This window comes from Camellia sinensis, chromosome 5, assembly GCF_055761805.1.
Source record: "Camellia sinensis isolate YWXY chromosome 5, ASM5576180v1, whole genome shotgun sequence".
Classification (NCBI taxonomy): domain Eukaryota; kingdom Viridiplantae; phylum Streptophyta; class Magnoliopsida; order Ericales; family Theaceae; genus Camellia; species Camellia sinensis.
In genome coordinates this window covers 121,351,727-121,377,118 of record NC_138965.1, presented here as the reverse complement: position 1 = coordinate 121,377,118, position 25,392 = coordinate 121,351,727, and the positions used below count along the sequence as shown (strand labels likewise).

Below are 25,392 nucleotides of genomic sequence, written 5' to 3'. Positions count from 1 at the left end.
CTAGCATTTTCCACCACGTTTAAGACCGAAATTGACATGGGATGTGATAGTAAAACGGATGTGAATTTATTTGATTTAGTTGAGTATATAGCCCTTGGCAGAGTGGAATGGAATGGCGAAAAAGAATATAGCCCTAATTATTCATGCGTAACCTTAATTAATCAAGATTATCGTAATTAATGACACTTGACCACAATTAATCTTGATTTACTTTTTTGATATACGACATTAACTCATGTAAGTTAAGCACCCTAATTAAGCAAAACCAAAATTAGGTAAAATCACATTAGCCAATTAGTCATGCATTTGTTAGAAATCCCTAATGTATCACAAGCAAAATGTGCTACACAATCAATTATATGGAATGTAAGATACACAAGAATGAATTAAATATATAGTTGGACTTGGGTCATTACATATGTGCAAATATTTGCAATTTGTCTTATTAGGACGATTGGGGCAGGTTTTAATTTAGGTAGGGGTGGGTTGCAAAGTAGGGATGAATCTAGGCTTAAGGGAGACCTTTTGCTTAGTTATGTATTGATATTACTAAACTATGTCATTATTTCTTGGGTAAATTACATTGACACTGATTTATTCTTCTAAAATCACACTAACAACCTCTTTATTCTTGAAATATCACTGCCCTCCCTTACTTTTGATTTTAGAGTATCAATTTCATCCATCTGTCAGTCAACTGTTTGTTGTCCAACGAAAATTGTTAATTTGAAAAAAAATATTTTTTCCAAAATATCTATTTTATTCTTGTACGCCACTACCCCTCAAGAACATAAGCACTTCAAATACATGGGATAGAAATACCATCATGATAGAATTCATCATTCCTTATAGACCCAACAACAAAATCCTAGGAAGCATGGGTGCGGGTACGAATGTGGGTGCGAGTACATTATGAGTATGTCAATACGGAAAAAAAAAAAGAAAAAAAAGTAGGCTACAAGTACGGTCCGGTACGTCTATAATATATTTTTTTTATAATTTATACTAGTAGCTAGTACATGACATGATATATAATAATTAAAAAAATCAAATATAAAAAATAATTAAGTATTTCAAGTATTTTTTATATGTTTAATAATTTTAAAAATACATATTTTTAAAGCTTTAAAAAATAGGCACGATTGCACGTATGGAGGAGATTAGCCAGATTGCACATATGGAGGAGATTAGCTTTCGACAAAAGTCTAGATGTTTGTGGCTGAAGGACGGGGATCGAAATACCAAATTCTTCCATCATATGGCTAATGCCCATCGCAGGGTGAATCAAATTGGCAGATTGCGAGTAAATGGTACGGAGTTGTCTTCTTCAGAGGAGATTAAGGCCGGGATTGTGGGCTTCTATGAGCATCTATTTCGGGACGAGGGGTAGGTGTGGAGGCCAGGTTTGGATTGAGTTGTGTTCGATGTTATTTCAAAGGCGGATAACTGCATGCTTGAACGGGCTTTTGCAGAAGATGACGTGTTTGCGGCTTTGCGGAGTATGCCTGGTGATAAGGCTCCGGGTCTAGATGGCTTCTCGATAGCCTTTTATTAGCAGTGTTGGGGGGTGGTAAAGGCAGATGTGATGGCCATGTTTGAGCAGCTTTATTAGACCGGGGAGTTTGAGCGTAGTCTCAATGCCACGTTTATTGCTTTGCTCTCCAAGAAGGGCGGGGCGGAGGATATTCGGGATTATCGCCCTATCAGTCTTTTGGGGAGTATGTACAAGTTGTTGGCAAAAGTGTTGGCCAATCGGTTACGTAGTGTGTTGGAAGGGGTGGTTTCTGAGTCTCAGAATGCTTTTGTGGGTGGGCGGCAAATTCTAGACGCGGTCTTAGTGGCGAATGAGTGCGGATTCTAGGATTCGCCAGGAACAAGAGGGGCTTATTTGCAAACTTGATATCAAAAAGGCATATGATAACGTCAATTGGAAATTTTTATTGTATATGTCGTACAGATTAGGTTTTGGGGAGAGGTGGCAGAGGTGGATTAAATTCTGTATATCTACGGTGCGGATGTCGGTTCTTGTTAATGGGTCTCCAGCGTGATTCTTTCCTACTTATAGAGGTTTACGGCAAGGAGATCATTTATCTCCTTTACTGTTCATTTTGGTGATAGAGGTGTTGGGGCGTTTGTTATCTAGAGTGGTACAAGGTGGTTTGTTGCATGGGTTTGAGGTGGGGGTGGCTCCAGCAGTTTTGACGGTTTTACATTTGTTTTATGTGGATGATGCGCTTATTTTTTGCAATGCGGATGTTACTTAGATTGGACATTTGAGATGTGTGTTGTTGTGTTTTGAGGCAGTGTCGGGCCTTCGGGTGACTTTGGCAAAGTCGGAGCTGATTCCAGTGGGAGAGGTGGCACGGATTTCGATATTGGCAACTATTCTGGGTGTAGGGTGGCGTCTCTCCCAGTTTCATATCTGGGTTTACCTCTAGGGGCATCATTCAAGGCGACGGGGGTATGGGATGGGGTGGTGGCCCATGTTCAGCGGCGACTGGCAGGCTGGAAAAGTCAGCATTTATCAAAAGGTGGTAGACTTACATTGATTAAGAGTGTCCTGTCCAGCATTCCGACTTACTTTATGTCCGTTCATGTGATTCTAGTGTCTGTAGCAAAGCGGATTGAGCGGTTGCAGAGGGATTTCCTCTGGGGAAATGGGAGGGAGGGTTCTTATCATTTGGTGGCTTGGGATCGGATTTGTAGTCATAAGGTTTATAGGGGTTTGGGGGTTCGGAGTTTGGTCCTGTTTGATGTGGCTTTGTTGGGCAAGTGGTGGCGGCGTTTTGTGGAGGAGAGGGACCGCCTTTGGAGGAGGGTGGTGGTTGCGAAGTTTGGTGTGGGGAGGGGAGGGTGGTGTTCAGGTAGGGTGGGGCAATCGCATGGCCATGGTCTTTGGAAAGGGATTTGGTTGGAGTGGGAGGAGTTTTGGAAGAGAGTTCTGCTCTAGGCAGGGGTGGGGGATAGAATTTGATTTTGGCAGAATAGGTGGTGTGGTGACGTTCCATTGGAAGTGCGGTTCCCTTTGATTTATGGTCTTGCCGTTGACAGAGAGGTCACAGTGGGTGATGTAAAGTGTGGGCATGGGGATTTGATTGTTTGGAATGTGCACTTGCGCCGTGCTATTCAGGATTGGGAGTAGGATCAGTTGATGGCGCTGTTAGGTTTTTTATATGAGTTGCGAGTTGGAAGGGCTGGGCAGGATTCTTTGGTTTGGAATTGTCCTGGGGCTAAGGGGAAGTTTTCTGTGTTCTCGTATTATGCAGTGCTAGCTCATGCGGAGGCTGTTGTTTTTCCGTGGAACTGTGTGTGGGTGTCAGGTTCGCCATCCAACGTGGCCTTTTTGGTGTGGACGGCCATGTTGGGGCGTATCTTGGCATTGGATAATCTAATCCGCCGTGGCCATATATTGATCAATTGGTGCTGCATGTGTTGTGGTGATGTGGAGTCGGTGGCCCATTTGCTAGTTCATTGTCTAGTTACTTATCGCCTTTTGGATGCTTGTGGTCGCGACTTTTGGTTTGGCTTGGGTGCAGCCGGTTTCAGTTACGACATTTTTGCAAAGTTGGATGGGGGGTCGTGTTGGTAGGCGGCGTCGAAAAGCGTGGTTTCTTGCTTCTCATTGTCTTGTCTGGTTGGTTTGGTTGGAATGTAATAGGCGTGTTTTCCAGGGGGTGTCTCATTCGGTTCCTTGGTTGGAATGCCGATTGCTCATGGTTTTGCATAGTTGGGTGACCTGTTCGGTTGATCCTGATGTTTTGACATTTGTAGATTTTGTGGAGAATTTGACTTGTTAATATGTTGAGCCTTTGTGGCTTCTAGTTTGTATTCTTTGCATCATCTTAATGCTTTTCTAATAAAGTTTGGTTATTTTATCAACAACAAAAAAAAAAAGGCACGATATAAGCATTCTAGTAATTAAATTTTTTTTTATGCCCCAATGTATCCATAAAAGTGTCCAAGCTCTACCCGTCTCGCACCCACCCCATGCATGCCGTACCCATCTTGTACCCAAAGTATTTCATGTACTAGACAAGTATTTTGCGTACCTAGCACACATGCAGCTATACCGGTACACTCATTGCGTAATTCTCAATACTCGTACACCAATATTTTTGGAGTACCCATCCTTCATAGGTAGAATCTAACATCAGCTCAATCTGTCCATACAAATCTACTAAATGCGAAACGCTCGTTCTGCAATCAATGAATATTTTATTGCTATTTTATTATGAATTCTTATTACAATCACAATGCACATATAAGAAAATTTTCTTTCATTCTCCAAGGAATATCTCAATACTATTTCCTTATAAATGTTTATTTAAACCACAATACACACAATTTTTTTTCAAGAAAATTATTTCTGCAGGATTAATTAAGAAAAATGATAGCACATGCCTTCAACTAGCTTAGCTTAAAGCTAAAAGAAAACAATAGGAAAGAAAGATAGAAGAGCAAAAAGTTATTGTTTTCTAAGATTTTTTTGAAAATTTATAATTTGATTGAACAAAGAGTATAATTTCATAAATTAAAGGGGAGGTTAGTGTAATTTTATAATTATCGCTTTTATCATGGTGTTGGACGATGTTAACTGACAGGTGGTGTTAGTGTAATTTTAGATAATAAGAGGGGTGATAACTATATCATAAGAATCCAATTGGTGTCAGTGTAATTTACCCTTATTTTTTTTAATAAAAAACTACCCTTCTTTGTATTATATATAAGCATTTTAGGGTTTTATCCTTCTCTCCTCCTTCTAGATCTGCCATCCTCCACCCAAGCATGTTGCCATAGTGATGTAAGTTTGAATTTTTGACAAATCTTTGTTAGATCATTTTCTTCTTTCTTTTTTTTTTTTTCTTTTTTTTTTTTGATAAGTGTTATTTTTTCCATTTTTTTAATCATTTCCCTTTGTTGATTTGGTTGATTTTGTTATATTGTCATTGTCATCTTCGTCATCATCACCATCATCACCATCATCATCATCATCATCTCTCTCTCTCTCTCTCTCTCTCTCATTTTTAATCCTGTGGACAAGCCCCCTTTTCTATCTAGCCACAAATCTAATTACCTGCATGGTTATCAAAATACCGATCTGGATCATAGGATCTTACTTTTCTACGGTCTTAGTTGGGCCAAACGATCTGAATCGCACTAGGATTTTAAATTCATTAGGATTTTAATGTGACTACGATCTTTGTCATAAAATCGTGTAGAATTGCAGTACAATCTGCAATCTACTATGATCCCGATCCTACCACTTATTATTTATTTCTTATATATGTATTTATATGTGTATATCTGTATAAGAAATTTGACTACAAACTCCTCCAAACATCTCCTCTAATTTATGTTAACATAATGAATGCATTGTATCAAATTTATTATTATTTTTAATGATTTTAAAATTAGTTAAAATACATTGTCATTATTGATAATTTTTCATTTTATTTTGCACTGAAAGCACAATTTTACGATGTTTGATCAGATTCTATGATCTAATCCAAAAATCCCTCCCAATGATCCCATCTAGGATCCTGATTTTAGCCACCTTGATTACCTGTCTTTTGCCTTAAAATTTTTTTTCTTCTTTTTTATTAAATGGAAAAGGGGGAGGGTATCAAGTATGGAGGGGAAATTTTTTGATCACAGATTCAAGGACCACATCACTAAAGTTGGATAGTGAGGGGTGGGTGTCTTATGAGATGTGCTAGTTAGATTTATGAGGGGGGCTTTTTTTGGCTCATCTGTATCAATGATCATGACACTCTCATGAGCTAAGGACCACATGAAGAACCTCACTTTATAAGGAACAACTGCATTCCAATTATTATTATTATTATTATTATTATTATTTTTATTTATTTATTTATTTTTTTTTTGTGATAAGGAAATAAAACAATGGAAGGCACATCAATAATTCGGTCAAACATAGATTTACATGAGAAAACTCCCGACAAATTGATGGTCTATCCATACCCTCCTATCTGCCCTTTGAGTAACCAAAGAAACCCCTTCAAGCAAAGACAGCAAAGAAACCAACTCTGAGTGACTCCCTATTACTGAGATTCTTAATAAAATTGAAGTTCCAAGAAGTTGGTGCCAAACTAGAACATGCCACTGACACAATTGAAACATTCTAAACTTGACCCAATCGATAAAGGAGCAGAAATATTATCAAAAGTGGACTCCCCTCCCACCTATCCTCCCAAAATCGAGTACTTTCCCCATTTCCCACTTTCAAAGACAAGAATGGGGACACGATAGGTAGTAAGCGATAAATAGATTTCCGTGGTGATCGACATTGCCTCTATTAACCACAACAAAATCTCTACCATTGGCCTGAACACCATACTTGCTTTTAATAATGGAATGCCACAATAAGTCGCTTTCGAGAGGAACTCTCCATAACCACTTGCTTAAGAGAGCAATGTTCCTTGCAACAACATTCCCAATAGCAAGACCCCCCTTATTTCTAGGTAGAGTGACAACCTCCCATCTAACTAAATGAAACCTAAACCCTGATTGCACCCTTCCCACAAGAAATCCCTCATTAACTTCTCCATCTTTCTAGCAATTCTAACTGGGATCTTAAACAAAGACAAGAAACACATAGGGATACAACTCAACACAGACTGCACCAAAGTATATCTCCCCTCTCTAGATAACAATGCTCTCTTTCATCCCTCCAACCTTTTCCCAGTCTTATCAAGGATAGGATTCCAAAACGCCTCCAACATAGGATCTCCCCCCAATGGTAGCCCCAAATATTTGTAAATTATTTTTCAATGGGACATCCCAAGATGGTCACCAAATTTTGCACATAACTAGACTCCAAGTTGATTCCTACTACACTACTTTTAGTGAGATTGACTGAGTCCAGAGACGATTTAAAAAACCCTCAAGAGTGCAAGAAGATTCCTGACCTTTCCTTCCTCTTTTGATGAAAAAACAACGATATCGTCCACGAATTGTAGATGTGTGACACAGATCTTATCCTTACCCACCACAAAACCCTTAATCTCACCTTTTTCTCTTGCCTTGTCCATCAATCTTCCCAACACGTCCACTACCAAAATGAAGTGGAAGGGAGATAGTGGGTCACCCTACCTCAATCCCCTAGATGCCTAAAAAGACTTCCCAGCTTTGCCATTTACAATAACAAGCATGTTGCATGAAAACACGCACCACCAAATTCATTCTCTCCACCTTTCTCCAAAATCCTTATTTTCCATGACAAAATCCAAAAAACCCTAATCCACATAGCCATATGCTTTTTCAAAATCAACCTTAAATAAAATTCCTTCCTTGTGCAAACTCCTATATTCTTCCACTACTTTAGTGGCTACTAAAGCCACGTCCAAAATCTGCCTCCCTTGCACAAAAGCTCCTTGTGATGAAGAAACCGTCCCTCCAAATGCATCTCTAAGTCTCTTTGTAAGCACCTTCTCCAGAATTTTGTAGAGAGATGTGACCAAACTAATAGGTCTATAGTCCTTAATCTTCACCGATATCTCTTTCTTAGGGATCAAACATATGAATGAAAATGATGCATTAGTGCAAAGATTAACCTCCCCACTCTCAAAGAATTCCCCGAACACTCCTATAAGATTATCTTTCACTATATCCCAACAATCTTGCAAGACTGCCATAGAAAAATCATCCGGCCCTAGGGCTTTATCTCTCTCACATTCAAAAACCGCCTGATACACCTCAAGTTCATCAAAAGGTCTCTCAAGCCATCTAGCTCTAGATGATTCCACAGGTTTCCATTCAATATCTTCAATACCTGGTCGATCCACTCCCCAATTAGAATAGAGATTCGAATAAAACTTAAAAATCTCATCAACAATTTGATCCTCTTTATTTACCACTATCCCCTGACTGATCTCCAAAGTTTTTCCTCATTTTTCCCGATGCAACTCTACGAAAAAAATCTTGAATTAATGTCACCCTCCTTTGCCCATTTCAACTTTGCCCTTTGTCTCCAAAAAAATTGCTCCTTAAAACCTAGCTCTTCCATCCTCGCTCTCATCATACATCTTTCCTCCCTTAACTCCCCAGACAAGCCCTCTGTAGACTCCTTCAAATCTAACTCCTCAATTTTCCTTACGATCTCTGCTTTAGACTTGGACAAATCTCCAAAAACCTGTTGTTTCCACTCTCAGTTTTTCCTTTATCCCCCTCAACTTTCTCATAAATCTAAATCCCTTCCACCCATGCACTTTGCAACTAACCCATCACTCCCTAATGTACTCCTTAAATGCCCGATGCTCTAACCACATGTTCTCAAACCTAAAAGTTGTCAGTCCCCACTTAAATGGGCAGCTTTCAAAAATCACTGGACAATGATCTGAAGCAACCCTTGGTACCATCCTCTAGGTTGTCATCTTGTAGAGGATGGTTGACAATGAATTAGTTTAGTTCCAATGGTGCTTAGGATGACAAAGTAATAGTTTTTCTATCTCATCAAATTTATTGCTGCTATGCCATAATCACCATAAATATTAGTTTTATTTCTTGAAATATGAGTGATGCTCTCATGGAAAGAAATCTTTCCTGGTTGGAGAAAACCACGTCTTTTGTTACTTTGATGCCTTACCTTTACCTTTATGCTTTTGCAATGCAGACAATGTTTGTTTTGGCATCTTAACCAATTCCTGCCAAGTCTGCAACCTAGAATCTTAATTCCACTATAAACCTTACCTCTTTACATTGTCATCCAACTCTTATTATCCCTTTTGTTTGGTTGTGCCCAAAAAATTCATTGCCACGGAAATCAGAATAAAAAAGAATTGATATTTTTTCTTCTTCTTCCTTTTTGGCATGTTTGAATCCCTTATGCTTGCAATACAAAGAAACAAAGTTTTTGAAGTTGAATGCATAACGGGAGGTGTTTTGAGGCGTAAGCATTTCAAATTTTTATATTTAGTAAATAAATAAACTATTTTAAAAGAGTAAAAAATATCAAAAAAGTAAGGAATATTAAAAATTAAATGGTAAAGTATAAATGCTTTTTCTCTTCAAGGCGTTGAACATTTCATTGCAAAAAAGGAAACTTGGCCGCGTTGAATGTGAAATCGACATTCTTAGCTTTAGTTATTGAGTTTCTCACTTGAGCTTTAGCTTTTTGTTTTTCCTTGATTGGTGATTTACTTTATTTTACCATGAAATATAGTTACAAAAGAGTTTTTAGTTTTTTTTTTTTTTTTGTAGTTTTTTTAATGTTTAAACCATGTATTAGATTAAGTTTCACAACCACCCAAGACAGACTCTTTATATGCGCACTCCATGTATGCTTGTGTACAAAAGCATACAAGGAGCACCCAGAGTGTGTTGCACAAGAATTTGGAGACTGTTGCTTAAAAGTCAAAGCCTCAATGCATTTTGCCTTAGGCTCACCTCGAGGGGAGCCTCAATAATGCCTTTTAAAGCTTTGAAAATAAGTTAAATGGTGTGGCTTTTCATATTTCTTGTTGTATTGACCTAGAGAGAAAAAAAAAATACTAAACAAGATACTTGCTGTTTTTATTAAATCTGAAGTAGATACATATGATGGTTAACATTTGAAGTTGGTCTTAAGATGTTATTTGTTGGTTGTTCATTAATTTTTACTACACATAGAAGTTACCCTCATTCTGGCTTTTGTTTACATTGGTTTTGGATAGAGAGAAACTTTTACTTTGCAATAAATGGCGGATTCGATTCCTGATGGTTGGCATGCCGAAAATGAAATTGGTAAAAATGGTAAAGAAATTAAGGTAATCTAGCATCTTCATCTCATTCCCCTAGTGCTTTTTGTTTTTTTTTTTCATATTCAGATGTATTTTTAACTGTAAGTCATCATTTTTCTGTTTATGTTATTGGAACTAATGTCATTAAATTATGAACTTCCATTTTTTATGATTGGTTTCCCTATTTTCTTCCCCCAAATATGTCTGACTTGGATTTACCAAATTTAGCTACAAAATTATAGAAGTTTGAGTTCAACTCTTGAATTTTCAACATGATTGAGTTCAAACTCCTCACTTCTTACCAATAATGAAATTCTAGTGAAAAAGATGTCTCAGTATTGAAAGTGTAAAACATAGATGGGTATGTTGCAGCATTAAAAAAAAAGACATTAATATCAAGTGATAGTACTATGAATGATTAGTCTATGTTAATTTTTTTATTTTTTACTAAAACTGTGCGCCTTACTTCAATAAAGCCCGCGCCTCGCCTTGCGCCTAGGCCCCGAGAGACCTTCAGCGCCTTAGTGCGCCTTGAGCCTTTAAAAACACCGTGATGGAAAAGCAGTTACTACTCCAAGATGTCAGACTTAAGAGAGTTATCTACTGTGGTCAGAATAGCTTAGTGTAGAGCATAGCCTTTCCCACCACGTTTTGAAATTGTTTCCAAATGTTAAACTACTTAAAGGATGTAATTTTCTCCCTCTTTGTCTCACACTGGTTGCTGGATTTTTGTCTTGGGCCACCAGCATCATCCCTTCATCTTTTGTCTTTCACTTCTTTGGATAAAGAAACATGTGCTAGAGGTACTAGAGAATCAAAACTAGTGGAAAGAAAACCAGTAGGATTGGAAACTACGTACAAGAAAATCCGAATAGGTTGCATAGCTCAAGTTGGATTAAGATTCCATTTTAGAAGCCACCTCCTATTGTGGGGCAGAGTTTTACTAGGGTATAATTCCCTAATCTCTTGTGTGTTACAAGATTCTATTCAATTTCAAACTTCCCACATCCTTAATTTCCTAATTTTTCATTAAAAGATTCCCTAATCTCTTGACCTTTGTTTCATTCCATTTAGCTTTCCATGCATTCATGTTAGTAAAAGGAAAGCCAAATTCTATTATAATGGGTGAGGTCAATTGTAAATCTTTGCTCTATAATTGTTAATTATTTATGGTCTCAAAAGTCAAAAGTCAAAAGTCAAGAAGTGAATGTGTGTTCAAGTCCTAAGGCCAACCACCTTGTGTGTACCACTGTAGAAGTTGGGTTTGTTCCCAACCTACCCCTTCGTATTGACAGGATCAACAATCAGTCTTTCTGTAAAGGTTTTAAAACATGTAAAGTGGTAGAGTATGGGTATTGTATCCGCATGGACAATTGTGTAATTCTAGCTATTTCATTATTTGTTCCCAAATTATTTTTGATGAAATGGATTGTTTTGTGAGAATGAACTAGATAATAAAACCCTAATTAAATAAGCAAGAAATTTCAAGTTAAAGAATAATAAATGGTAACTTAGGGATCCGCATCCACCGCTAGTTCTGTACCTGGATTTCTCATCTTAGATTACACAATTGATTGATTGGAATAGGTCAATTTCTCAACTACAAGTTGGAAATTGAAAAGGAGAGTAATGTTGTGTTCAAAGCAAGAGTACAACCTATCTCAAATGGCACAGATTGTCCACTCTAAACTAGGGTTTGTGGCATAACCCGTCTAGTGAAAGCATAGCCCATCTCAAGTTCCAAACACAACAACAATGAAAACAAAAGTAAAACATTTATCTGCAATCACATAAATTGAATGAAGATAAAATATAGAGACATGTTTATTCAAAAACTCAATAAGTTTTACAATTATTCCAATCAAATGATTTAATACAAATCTCTGAAGATGAAAATTCAATTACTTGGCTAGGTTATGAAACCCCAAGTATGGAGCTTAGCCACTCATGGAGATAGGAAGGAGTGACAAGGAAATGGAGGAGATAGTGAGCCCCACAGTTATGCAAGCTTGCTTCATCTCTAGCCCTAGTTGCCTCCCTCTTACCAAAAGAATCAGAACCCTTTTTCTTTGTTTTCTTTTTCCTTTTATACTTGAATTCTATTCAGGTCAGTTCTCATTTTTGCACACACACTTCAAGGTGTGGCTTCTCATGCAGCAGAGCTTTAACAGTAGGCTTTTGGGCACTGGCCGCATGTGCAGCGGCTTAGCAGTGTTATGGTGGTTGTCATGCATTTGCTGCTCATGCAGAGGTCTTGCTGCTTGTGCCAAGAGAATCTATGATCCCTTTCTCATTTTATTGAGAATTGTTTGGCAAGCCTGCACACACAAAAAACACATAATATCTGCCAAGTAACCGTACCTCAAGGACTACAAATGCAAATTAGATGGCCTCAATGTGGTGCCTTTCGGCCCAAATTAGTCACCACCTTTGGGTTAGGTCAAAATTCATTTCCTTTCTACTGTCTTGATTTCTAATTTTCTTTTTCTCCAAGAAAGAGTTATGTGCTAACAATTTGCGTTTTTACTAACCACCAAAAAAAAAAAAAATGATGATGGAAATAGTGATAATAAAAAAAATGAATTTATGAAATCTGATCAAATATGAAACTTTTGGCACTTTATATCATAAAATCTATTGATTCTAGAACTACACTCACTATTCCTTTTGATGTGTGGCTTTGTAGTGTTATAAAAATGATATAGGCCAGACATTCTACAGTGAGCAAGATCTTATGCGTTACATAAACTATGCTAAAAGAGCTAAGGTCTCCATTAACGCACCGGTAAGTTTGATTTGCAAAAGTGGTACTTGTATTGAAAAAATGATGATACTTAATTTCTATGTTATTTCCATGCTTACATGACCTTTGGTTTAGAATGCATTAGTGTGCCTCCTTCAGTTTTGACTGTCATTTATGATTATCATTTTTCTAAATTACTTGGACAAGGAATCTGGTGGTGATAAGATAAGGTTTATGCCAAATGCAGCTACACTTTTTTTATAGCAGTAGAATATATTATGTTTATTTATCCTGTCTGCCTATGAAGATGCCTTACCTATGTTGATTCAATGTGGCTCCATGGAAGAGGTATGGAGAAAGTTCCCAGTGTGGTCTTTTTGTTCACGACTTGATTATAGTGACACATTTCAATACATTCTAACCTTCCAAATTTCCAAAGCACCTGAAGTACTACATGTCACTTTTAAGTGTTTCTTCATGAATTGTGTGCTAGGGGTTCAAATCTTTAAATAGATATAGATGTTATATGTAAGAATGCTGAGAAATAGCTTTAAATTATTCATTCAATATCATCTTCATGGACACAGAAACAGACCCTCTAGTCAAAATAAAACTTGTGTTGCAAGATTGTCATATTAAAGGTATGATAAGAGTGCGACTGTATTTTATTCAATAACCTAAACAATTTGGTACAAAGCTGACCTGTAAATAGTGTCTCCCAAGTAAGGTGGTGTGGAGGAGTTGATTGCAGGTTTGAGGTTTACCAGAGAGTGGCAAAACACATAAGAGGCACCAAACTCAAAAACAGGATGACTGGGAGAGAGATGGAGTAGTACAACAGAGAAGTGAGAGCAGAGCAGAGCAAAGCTCAACATGAGATGATGTGTTCCAACCATGATGTAATGAAAGTGCCACCTTCTATACATAGGATGCAAGCACATGGTCGTAACTAATTGTCTAATATGTTCCTCGTATTTTTGGGGATCTAGTGAAAAGTTAGTTAGACCATTAGGATTACATAATGATTTTAGAGAAGCCTAGTTGTGAGGTCTGTCTCTCTCTCTCTCAATAGGACTGACCTAAGGCAGCTTGACTTGTGTGGGGTGGACACAACACCACGGCAAGGCTCCATACCAAGGACTGCAACATACCTAATACTTTCCTCTCAACCTAGATACTTCCTAAGTAATTGAGCGGTACAACTACTAGAATAAGGTAATAAGATGGGCATTATGACAGCTATAAAAATGAGTTGTGCGATTATGATTATTATGGCCATGAGATGGCCTAATCTCCTGAATCCTGTGGAATGTCAAGTTGGTGAGGCTTCATAGCTCATAGGTCTTGGATAGAAATTGTTGCAAGTCCTTTGATCTTATTTAGTTTAGTCTGAACATGTGGACCATACATGCCTCCATCATGGGAAACATGTGTAAATCTTTATGCTGACATGTAAGACAAATGCCATTGTGTACGTGTGCATGACACGTTGGTGGTAATGGGGGTACCTACAACTGGGAAGTAAATTGCTATTCTGGTGTCCATCTGTTTGTTTTATAGACTTTCATTCTACCGATAAGGTTTCCAGTGAAGATACACATGGTTAGTGATTTTATGATCAATAATTGTATTTTAGATTCTACATTTCATATGAGAATTTGATTATCTATCTTGCAATACATCATAGGAAAGTTCGAAATAAGTCTTGTAAGGAAAAGCAGACAAGATCCAAGATGCCTTTTCACTGGAAAAGAATCCAAGAAAAGCAGATAAGATCCAGAACTTGGGGGTAGTTTGCCTGCTATCTGTAGATGAGTTTCTATTTTCTAAAATGGTTCACTTCTAAAAATACAGACAAAAGATTTGCGAATGTAATGCTCTCAAGTTGTTTTCTGTTATTAATAGACCAGAACTGTACTAGTTTAAAAAAATATTTTTAAATGTTGTCGAAACCTCAGCCTCCCAACCCTGTCTTAAACCTGTCTTTTGCATCATTATCACAATTTATTTTCCTTGATAGTAAAGGTTTGCAAACACATTACATGTGGTTCCATGCTTTTCTTTCTATTTGTGTGATGCTCTATTTGGTTCACTTGAATGAGATGGAATGGAATGATCATTCCCTTACAATGGTGAATAATGATTCTATTTGCAATGCATTTTTCATTATTTTTTTAATCAACCGAACATGGGAATGGACTTGTTTATGGTATGATAATTCCATTCCACTGCATTCCAGACTTCTAGTGAACGAAACACTACCTAAGTTCCTAGTAGTCTCATTGGAATTCTAGATGACAGATATGTAATCTCACTGAAATTAAGTTGTTAAAAGTTAGAGTTTGCTTAACAACTCAATTCAAAAGAACCCTTTCTGAGAGGAAAGTTCCTGTATAAAAATGGGAGATTATGATTGTCAATCTCAAACAAATTGCAAATGGTTTTCCTTCAACAATGCAAGAATTCTGGGTTCTTACACGTGTTTCCTTATTGCAGAACTATACTCCTCCACCTGTTGGCGCATCCCAAGGCAGAAAAAAACAGGTCAACATTACGTCAACAACCTATGTTTGTTTGTTTGTTTTGCATATCCTACTTCATCAGTATTAATATGCTTGTTATTTCATACTTGTTAAGTAATTAACCTTTTCAATACCTGCCAAGTCGCTTATCTGGTTTTGGTAATTCAAATAAAATACTAGGAGGCAAGCATGGGTTTCATAAAATCTGGTTGTCCTGGGCTAGTGAAATTTTTGTAATAACGATGCAATAAAAGTGTAGGGGAGTTGGTACCGGTAATACCTTTTTTCGAATTCGCAGCACATCAAATCCTTGTATAGATAGGACTGAAGTCTTCAATTCTCTGAGATGTTATTTCTAGGGTAAATTACAGCTTACCCACTTTAATTTCATATTTTTCCACTTTGGCCTTTAAAGTTTTTTTTTTCTCACTTTGGCCCCTAATGTTTGTAATTTGTTTTTTTTTTAATTTACTCCCAAAACCAACTTCCGTTCAATTTTGGAAGGAAAATGCCATGCTGGTAGCCATGTGGCATAAAAAATACAGTATCTTAAGTTTTTTGATAAATTATACTTTGGCCCTTGTAAGTTTCACAATTTTTCCACCTTAGCCCCTAAATTTTGCAATTTTTCTCAATTTACTGCCAAACCAACTTTAGTACAATTCTGGATGAAAATGCCACTTTGATAGCCATGTGGCATAAAAGTATATTATATTAGAAGTTTAAGACCCAAAATCCAAATTCAAATTCCCCTGCGACTGACAGAAGTGGTGTTCTTCAGCTTTGCACCTTCACTCGTGTTGCCTCATACTTGTGATCGTTGTACCTGCACAATTTTATGACCTTTGTTTCATTGTTTAAAGCATCTAAAAACAACAGGACCTCTTTGATATGGTTGTTGTGGCTGGCCATACAGCATGCTCCATGATCATAATTTGTTTTTAAAATCTTTTATTTTGCTCATCAATTTGTCTCTTTCAGCGACCTAATCGCCCAAACGTAAGGAAAGAAGCTGGAAAGGCAGCAGCAGTGAAGCAACGCTCAAAAGGTCTCATGCATGCTTCCAATCAAAATAATGTCCTGACACTACTTTGCTGATTAGCATCTCTCTCTCTCTCTCTCTCTCTCTCTCTCATGTGTTTGTTATTTTTTTCCCAGTGCTATATCGAGAATTAATTCTCAAAATGTTTAAAATAACTGAGATGCGTCTGTTTCTAAGTCTTTCACTATGCTGCAATGACATCCTCACTCCTAGCTTACAGCCAAAATCTCTTGCATTAATCCTGAAAGTACTAGTTTGGTTTAGTTTTTTCGAATTGTTTTTTATTTTTATTTTTATTTCGTCTTTAGTGAACTTTTTCGTACTTTTTTACATTTCAGATGCACTTGAAAAATAATATATTGGGCGAATTACACTAGTAGTCTCTCTATTTGGCCCTTGTATCATTTTGGTCTTTATAATTTCAAGTGGCTCGGTTTTGGTCCTAGTTTTTTTTAATGTGTCAATTTGGCCCAATTGTGACAACTGTTAACATTTTGTTCAAAAGAAAAATGTGCCCATGAACATGTGCCATGTTTTTACGGGCAAAATTGTAAACTTGATCAACTTGGTGAGTTAATTTCAACCAATTCAATGATCATTTTCTATCAAAAACCCTAATAGCGTTATCAATTAGACTAAATTTATACAAAATATAAAACCAAGGGTTAAGATTGAGCCTTAGAAGCATGGACATGTAACACGATACGGACACAACCCGGACGCGCGAACACACAAATTTTCAAAAAATATAAGGCAAGACATGTTGGAAACACGTGTAAAATATATAATTTTATATATTTATTATGTGTCATTTTTAAATATTTAATATTTATTCTATGTCAAAAATTTAATTTTATCAAATTTATCCACCTTAGGTATGCTATAGTAAACAAAATTATTATTATTATTTTTGTTGACAAAAATGTTCCTCATTGTGTCATTTGCATGTCTCCAACGTGTCCTCGTCATGTCTCCAATTTGTCCGTAGCGTGTCCAAAGTGTCCCAGCGTGTTTGATTCTGTCCACCGTATGCACCTCCGGAGAGGTGTCTGTGCTTCGTAGAATTGAGCCAATCAAAAGTGTTGGGATCAAAATGACATGACGGGCAAAATGTAGAGATTAACGGTGTAATTTGCCCTAAAATATTTGTGAAGAAATATGAAAAAAAAAAGTTTACTAAAAATAAATAATAAAAAAAGGGTTCAGCTTGTCTCTAGTTAGAGATCAAGACTAGACTGTCTAGTTTGGCCTGTGGGCCCATTTTTGGGTTCCGTTTTGGTAATCTGAACCGTTGAATGTGTAGAACTCATCAACTACTGTAATTCTGTAAAAAATGACGTTGATCAGATATCGATAGCTATTTGATTAGATCAATTTTGTATAAAAAAAATGAATGGTAAAAAAATAAACGGTTGACAGAAATCCGATCTAATCAAATAGCTATCGATATCCAATCAACGTGATTTTTTACAGGAATATAGTATTCGACGAGTTCTACATATTGAACGGTTCAAATTATCGAAAAGATGCCCAAAAATGGGCCGATGGGCCGGACTGGACGGTCCAGTCTTGATCTCCAATTGGAGACAAGCGGGACCCATAAAAAAAAATACGAAAATGTGCTCAAAGATTAGTTTTTGACTTTGAAAACCAAACAAAAGGATATTATAAGACTACAAGATTGACAATCATACGAGTACACGAACACATCTAACTTTAACATGTTGAATTGTTTGCTCTGCTAAAAGATATACTCAGGCCTTGTTTAGGAACCCTCTATTTTAGTCAAAAAGTCAAAAAGTTACTAAATTAGCTAAAAAGCCAACAACGCATACCAAAAAGTCAAAGATTCTCTTTTCTCTCTACTTTTTGCACATCTTTTCGTAAAAAGCCTAAAAGTTATCTCAAACATACTAGTTTTTTTTTATTCATATTTTAGCCAAATAGTCAAAAAGTTACTAAATTAGCATGTTCCCAAACAAGGCCTCAGAACCATACTCTTCAACCGCTGGTGAGATTTCCTTTTGCTTAATGTGGCCTTCTATTGAATGATGCTGGTGATGAGGAAAGCGATAACCCAGAAGTGGTATCTCTGCCAAGCGAACTCCCAAAGAAAGTTCGTCGTGATAAGGCCCCTAATTCGGCTTCTGCATCTGATGACGAGGATGCTGAATTCCATCTAAGCAATTATTACCAATAAGATGCTTGGAAGTTGTGAGCCCAAACATGTACCAGCTTTGATAAATGGTTAAGCTAGGGCGAACTTATGAATAAGCTTGAGCCTTGTTGGTGATGAAGGCAGCTAAGCAACGTGTAAAGGAGGCAAGTTGCCTTGAGGTAAACTCCTCAACAACCCCTACTCAGGAGAACAAAATGATATCAAATGCAATCATTAACAGTTTGTGACTCTAAAAGCCATTTGGATTGCTTTAATGTTTTGTGTTTTTTATATGACTCCCTATGCAATCTTTTGAAACTCAAAATACTTGAATTACTCCTGCTTTTGGAAATCCTTTCTTGGTAGTGAGTGGTTTAAATCTAATAAATGGTATTTATAGTAATGCTTCTTGTTGGTTGTGCTCTTCTTTTCTTCTTCGTTGTGAATTCTCTCCTAAATTTTTTTCAAGATTTCGGGTGCTCAACAATTTAATTTTTTTTGTTTTGATTAGTCTATATGGATGGGAAGGTCAAAGGTGGTCTTAAACTAGGGTGAGTTCAAATTACTTGAATTAATATATATTACTTGAAAGGGAGGATCATCATTACATTATTCAAAAGTTTGTAGTTATTATTTCTAAATTTAAAATTGTGAAATTTTTTCATAACTCTTAAATGATGTATCTCAGTCACATATATAAATAGTGCAAAATACCCGTGCGAGACACTTGCCATTATTGTGGTAAATTTAAATTTAAAAAAAACAAATCTTCAAACAAATTATTTTGTTTTGTTTGATTTTTCAAAAATTATTTTTAGATGATTTTTTTTGTCTTGTTTTAATGAATTCACCTTCATATTTTATTCATTTTTTGAAATATTTTGTAGATGTGCCTAATTTAGATGCATCTTAAAATTTAAATAAATAGACTAAAATATTTAAAAAATTCATGAAAAACAAACTAAAATCTAAATAAAAATCTGTGTATTTTTGTTTGGATTTGCATTTAATTTTAATGAACTCTTCTTTTCTTTTCTTTTTTCTTTTTTTTTTGTTTTTGTTTTTGTTTTTAAAATTTTAAATGCATCTAAGATTGATGTATCTAAAAAATATTTTTTTTTTTAAAAAAGAGGGAGACTAAAATATGAAATAAAAAATTTACTTAAAACAAATGAAAACCCATCTAAAAATTATATCCAAAGAGTCAAACCAAACAAAAGATTTGTAAAATTATATTTGAGTTTTTTGTTTTCTTATTTTTTTTTTTAAATTCCAATGAACTTTTTTCATATTTTTATTCAATTTTGTTACTTATTTTGATGTCTAATCTAAATATATTTAAAAATTTAAGTAGTAGTATACATTCACATGGTTATAAAACAATTTTTTTTTATTGTCATCTAGTTGGGTGAAACTGACCAAAAAGAAGAATGGTTTAATTATCGTGGAAGGTTTTGAGACAAACTATTTGTTAAGAGAAAATGAAGAGCAATTGCGATAGTGAAGGCCAAAAAGCATGCAATTTCACGCTTCCCAAGTATCAACAGACTATTTAAAAATGAGTGAGACCACTAAAAAGAGTAGCACTAATAGCTCTAAAGTTGTGTGGGTCTCACATAATGGGATGTTTTGCTCGTGTTTTTTTTTTTTTTTTTTTAATTTCCACCTCATTAGTGGTCCATTAGTACTCTCAAATTAGTGAGATGAATCATTATTGCAGACTATTATAGTGTATAGATATATTTGCATTTGTTCAAGATAAAATATTAGCTTGCTAAAAGTTAAATTATAATATAAGAAAAATATTTTAGACGTCCAAATTGTGAGCTCAAGGGAAGCTCTAAATTGTGAGTCTCATTATGTGATTTGATATTTTAGTCTTTGCTTTGTTTTATTTATTTATTTATTTTTAAAATTGCCACATTAATATTAGAGGTCCTGATCACCGCTGTATAATATAAAGTGACGTTTCTCTATGTTTAAACTTGAAATTTTACATGGGTATTTAAGTGTCCTTTCAAGACCACTTGGCTAGAGCCCGTCTTATATAAATTTACTTTCCCTTGTTGGGAAAAAAAACAAAAAAAACATCATAACTGAGGCCCAATTAGTAGCGAGTTTTGTAGATCTACTACGCGCAACTCTTGTGAATAATAATTAAAGGCTCATAGATCAGTGCAAGAATTTTAACTATTTTAAAACTAATAATAATTTTATTCTTTTTTTTTTTTCAAATATTACAATGTTTATGTAATATATATAACGATTATATATTTTCAACGATCATATTTTTTAGGGAAAATATTAATTTAGTGTAATTTTTTCTTTTTTTAAAAAAAATTTAGATCAATGATAATTTTTTTTTCATAAATCCTACAATTATTTATCGAAAGTATCACTTAATTATAATTTTTTCTATTTTCTAATGATCATAAAAAATGCTAGTGAAAACTTTATAGTTAGATAATGAATGACTCACTTAATATGATATTTTGGAATTCTTCATTTGTAAAAAGTGCTACATTGACAATCACATGAATCATGATATAAATTACTTAATAATTTTCTTGAAAGTTGTTATGAGAAAGACAAAAACAAAAATGAGATAAAAAAATTGTTTCACTTCTCTTGGCGAATTACCATAGCTCAAAACTAATTGAGCAATCACTATAAATAAAAATATTACATACAGTAAATTGAAATTACTTAAAAATTTAAATAAAAATATTACATGAAGCAATCACTATAAGTGAAAATATTACCATGACTCGTTTGATAATCACAATTGATATCATTTAAAAATTGAAATATTTCTTAAAATATAGGCTTCGTATAAAATTTATTTAATTCTAACTGAATCTATAAATAATAAATATCGATATATACAATTATAAACTCACCATCAATGTTACTACATCTACCGTTATCACCACTACCACCATCACTAACACTACTACTACCACCACCGCCATCATGCCACCGCTACCACCACAACCATTATCATCATGCCACCACCATCATTATTACCACCATTATCATCACTATTGTCATTGTTGCTATAATCACCACCATCATTTTATTACCACCACCACACCACCACCATAGTAGCCATTGTCATTACTACCACCACTACAACAACTACAGCAACCCTTTATGTCCACAACCATTGTTACAATTGTCACCACCACCACCACAGCCACCATCATTACACCGCCGTCGCCACCTCTTTTTATCTCCATGACATTACCATTCCACCATCACCACAACCACTATTCATCTATCTCCACCACCATTATCATCAGCGTCATAGCTAACGCCGCCTCCTCATCCACCACTACCAGCTCACCATCACAATATAAAATTTGAAAGATACAATTTAAAAATAATAAATTTCAAATTTGATATCATACATATCAAATAATTTATCTTAGTTCAGCAATTAAAATTTTATTATACAACTTTCCAGTTTAAGAAATTTATCATTCAATTTTCAATACTTTTAATTTTCATTTTTCAACTTTATCAAACACTAACTTGGATATGTGATAACCTGATTTAGCACTTAAAATTGAATGTATTAAGTGATCTATTTGATGGCCACAATTAATATTCCTTAAAAATTTAACTACCTCTTAAAATGTAGGCCAACTTAAGAAAATTTTAAATCATATAAAATTTACTTAATTTTGAATAAATTTATAAATACTAATTAACATAAGCATCTATATATACTATCATAAACTCATTATCACCACCACCACAACCACTACCATCATGCCACCGCCATTGCTACCACTATCAATATTGTCACCACCACCATGACTGTCACGACCCCAAACCGCCCCTAGTAGGATGGTGCCGTGATGGCCAGTAATCCGAGATTATGGAAGGCCAACCCACAAAGATTCACACACAAACAGAGTATTCATAGGGGCTTACAAATGCGGAAGCAATAATTTAAAATACAAGTAGTCCATAAAAGCCGTGCATAGATCAAATGAAATGGCATACATCTTAACATGGGTTATAACTTGGTTACAATTAAAATAAAGTACATGTTACATCTTGATCAAAAGGCTTCTCAAGCCGACGTATGCAAAATACAAGTATTACAAGTCGAGAAGCATAATCTTCAAGATTGCCGACATGAATACAAGTCAAGCCGACATAACAAGAATCCAAAACAAGCTTGCGAAACACATCTAGGCGTCACCGCCTTCTTGCTCATCACCTACGTATATATATGGAGAGGGTGAGCTTGGGTACTCAGTGAATGATATAAATAATAAAAGGTTTGCATGAATAATAGCCGAAGTCTTTTCAAAACAATACATATTAAACTTTACATAACAAGAGATGAACCACATTCATCTAACAAATCTTCAAAGCTTCTAGGGATGCTTACTAGCATCAACATATTGCAAATGATGACATTTCGGACAAATAAACCCACGCGGTAAACCGTCAGTGGCAAAACAAGACAAAACAAGAGAGATATCTCAAACGATGGTGCAGTTGCATTATAGTCCCCTGACACTAAGGACTTTCAAAACAAGATGTGCAGTTGCATTATAGTCCCTTGGCACTAAGGACTTTCAAAACAAGATGTGCAGTTGCATTATAGTCCCTTGGCACTAAGGACTTTCAAAACAAGATGTGTAGTTGCATTATAGTCCCCTGACACTAAGGACTTTTCCAAGAACGTCATCAAAACAAACGTATTTACTTGATACACAAAAATAGGGATATTCATTCATGCTTAAACAAATACTTTTATCAAAATAAGGCAAAGCAAAGCTTTATCAGAACTTTATAACATAGCTTTATTAAAAATATCACTCACATAGTTCTTCAAACGTCGGGGTCAAGGAAAAAGTCCAAGTCCTACAAACACATGGCAAAGTCTATTGAACCCACTTTCAAACAAGCTTCACATGCAAACGGATGATTCGACATTCTTCAAAAACTAAGTCAAATCAAAACAAAACACTGTTTCTCATTTCAAGAAAACATTCTGGACACCAACCAGGTCTTGGCCGAGGTCCCACACCTTCTCGTCGAGGTGTGGTCCCGACGGTTACATTCAAAAGCGAAGTTGGAAAAATTTGGGTTTCCCTTTGAGGAACATGAAGAACATGAAGATGGAGAAGATGAAGAACATGCATGCTTAAATCATAAATTGTTATTACAAAGTCTGAGATTTCGTGCTATGAGTTCGAAAACATGGACCTTGGTACCTATACTTGAAGATCATATGAAAACAAACACGAAAACATGCATCTTGATACAAACTTTCGGATCAAAACATGGTTTTCTTCAAGAACACATGAATATCACTCTCTCTTTCTACAACCGAACTTCAAAGCAATGCATGGTTCATGAAACATGCTAGATCATGCAATACGATTAGATCAACATAAAGAATAACAAGAGTGGATCACGAATCTAACCTTAAAACACGGATCTAACGGTTCGATCTCTAAGGATCAAGCTTGGAAATCCACTCTCTCACTCAAAAGCTTCTCCTTCTTCTTCCTAGAGTCTCTTTCTCTAAAAGACAAGATTTGATACAAAATGATATGTTTTTCTCGACAGTCACTAACTTAACCCTCTGCTGGGACACGTGGCATCGGCTGATTGGCTCTACTAAAAAAGGTGACTGACTGACAAGACAAGACCATGACAAAGTGTGTTCAACAAGCTAGATGGCAAGAGCACTCCAGCAAGTGATGATCTCGGCTAAGGGCAAAGCTTCGACAAGTAGGGTGACAACGACATCGGCTTGGAAGGACAACACTTGACCAAGCTGTGCCACACCTTGGCCTAGATGTGCCACACCTCGGTCTAGGTCATACCATTCCAGGAACAAAATCACTAAGTGCAAGGATCAAGGATCTAGGATGCCTAGATGATAACATCTCGGCCTAGATGATGCATGTCTCGGCCTAGGTGACACACACCTCGGCCTAGATGATGACATCTCGGCCAATATGCCTAGGTGATGGTGGAGGTCAACCAAAGTGGTTCCAATATAGTTCTAAGTGTAAAAAGGTTCAAAGGTGACTAGGCTTAAGGTGACCTTGGCAACACACCAGGCAAGAACAAAGCATGTAGGCAACACTCAAGCAAAACAAGACAAGATTTGCAAATGTAACATAACAAGACAAGATCATACATGAATGTATGCAAGTATGACTAAGTTGAAGTGAGGGTTGTTATAATGACTACCACTATGCCATCGTTGGCGCCACCACGACCATCACCAACATGTCGCCACTACCACTACCACTACTACTACTACCACCGCCTGCATTACTATTATCCATTGTCGTCATAAGTATCACCATCATTTTACTACTACTACTAGCAGTGAGCATGGTCCGGATTAGACCAGCCTTGGATGAAACCAGAACCAATCCATGAACTACGGTTTCATAAAAATTAGAACTAATCTGAACCATTTAAAATATAGAACCAATTTGAACCAAACCATTTAACCACAGATCGGTTTGATTTGGAATCTCAGTTTCACACAATAAAAATCATATAACATTGTTCTAAAAACATTCCAAATGTACCAAATAAATATAAGTTCATCATCTAGCAAATAAAACTCTCATTAACAAAAAAAAAAAAAAAAAAAAAAACAGCATAACACAACAACAACAGCAACCCAAATCACTTTTGAGTAAAACTCATGTTGGTTAAAGTTACAAAAAAGATTAATGTTAATTTAAAATAAAAAGAATGCAATACATGAATCTAATTTAAATGAAAAAATGAATATTGGTATTGCATTCCTGTTTCTATATCCTCCAAATCTAGAGCAAGGTGAACGGTATAATGGTAGGGTGGGATAGTAAGGGGTTGTTTGGGATGTTCTAAATAAGTGTATTTTTTGACTTTTTATGAAATATGAGTTGGGTTTGAAGTGATGTGGTAGAGGGGTGATGTGACTTATATAAGATGATGTGACTTAAATAGGATAGTGACTTTTTGATTTTTTGGCTTTTTTTGAACATCCCAAACTTAGCCTAAATGATCTATATCGAATCCAATCCGAAAATGTGAAACGTAATCCAGAACCGATTCGTAAACAACGGATTGCTAAATTTTCAAACCAATCCAGAATCATGGATTAGAAAAATCGGTAGGATTGGACTAGATTGATTCGGATTGTGAATTTTTTG

General features: G+C 35.8%; 1 protein-coding gene and 1 long non-coding RNA gene across 9 annotated transcripts in view; one reads left to right on the top strand and one right to left on the bottom strand.

The window, feature by feature from the left end:
- The window catches only part of LOC114319860 (uncharacterized), a 51,297-nt gene that overhangs the window by 1,349 nt on the left and 24,556 nt on the right, over positions 1-25,392 (top strand). For 2 of the 8 annotated variants that reach the window (XM_028266929.2, XM_028266937.2), the window contains 5 exons: positions 9,672-9,764; positions 12,424-12,522; positions 14,977-15,024; positions 15,984-16,074; positions 18,102-18,605. In XM_028266929.2, coding sequence (XP_028122730.2) covers positions 9,696-9,764; positions 12,424-12,522; positions 14,977-15,024; positions 15,984-16,074; positions 18,102-18,244 — 450 coding nt within the window. In that variant the 5' untranslated portion in view covers positions 9,672-9,695 and the 3' untranslated portion in view covers positions 18,245-18,605. Of the gene's footprint in view, positions 1-9,671; positions 9,765-12,423; positions 12,523-14,167; positions 14,270-14,976; positions 15,025-15,983; positions 16,271-18,101; positions 18,606-25,392 lie in introns of those variants that run through there. The other 6 variants (XM_082869703.1, XM_082869702.1, XR_014330093.1 and 3 more) reach the window with 5 other exon arrangements.
- LOC145790838 (uncharacterized) overlaps positions 8,468-25,392 on the bottom strand; it is a 68,524-nt gene continuing 51,599 nt past the window's right edge. Inside the window, exon 2 of the long non-coding RNA XR_014330095.1 lies at positions 8,468-8,605. This is a non-coding gene — a long non-coding RNA (uncharacterized LOC145790838). The remainder of the gene's footprint in view (positions 8,606-25,392) is intronic.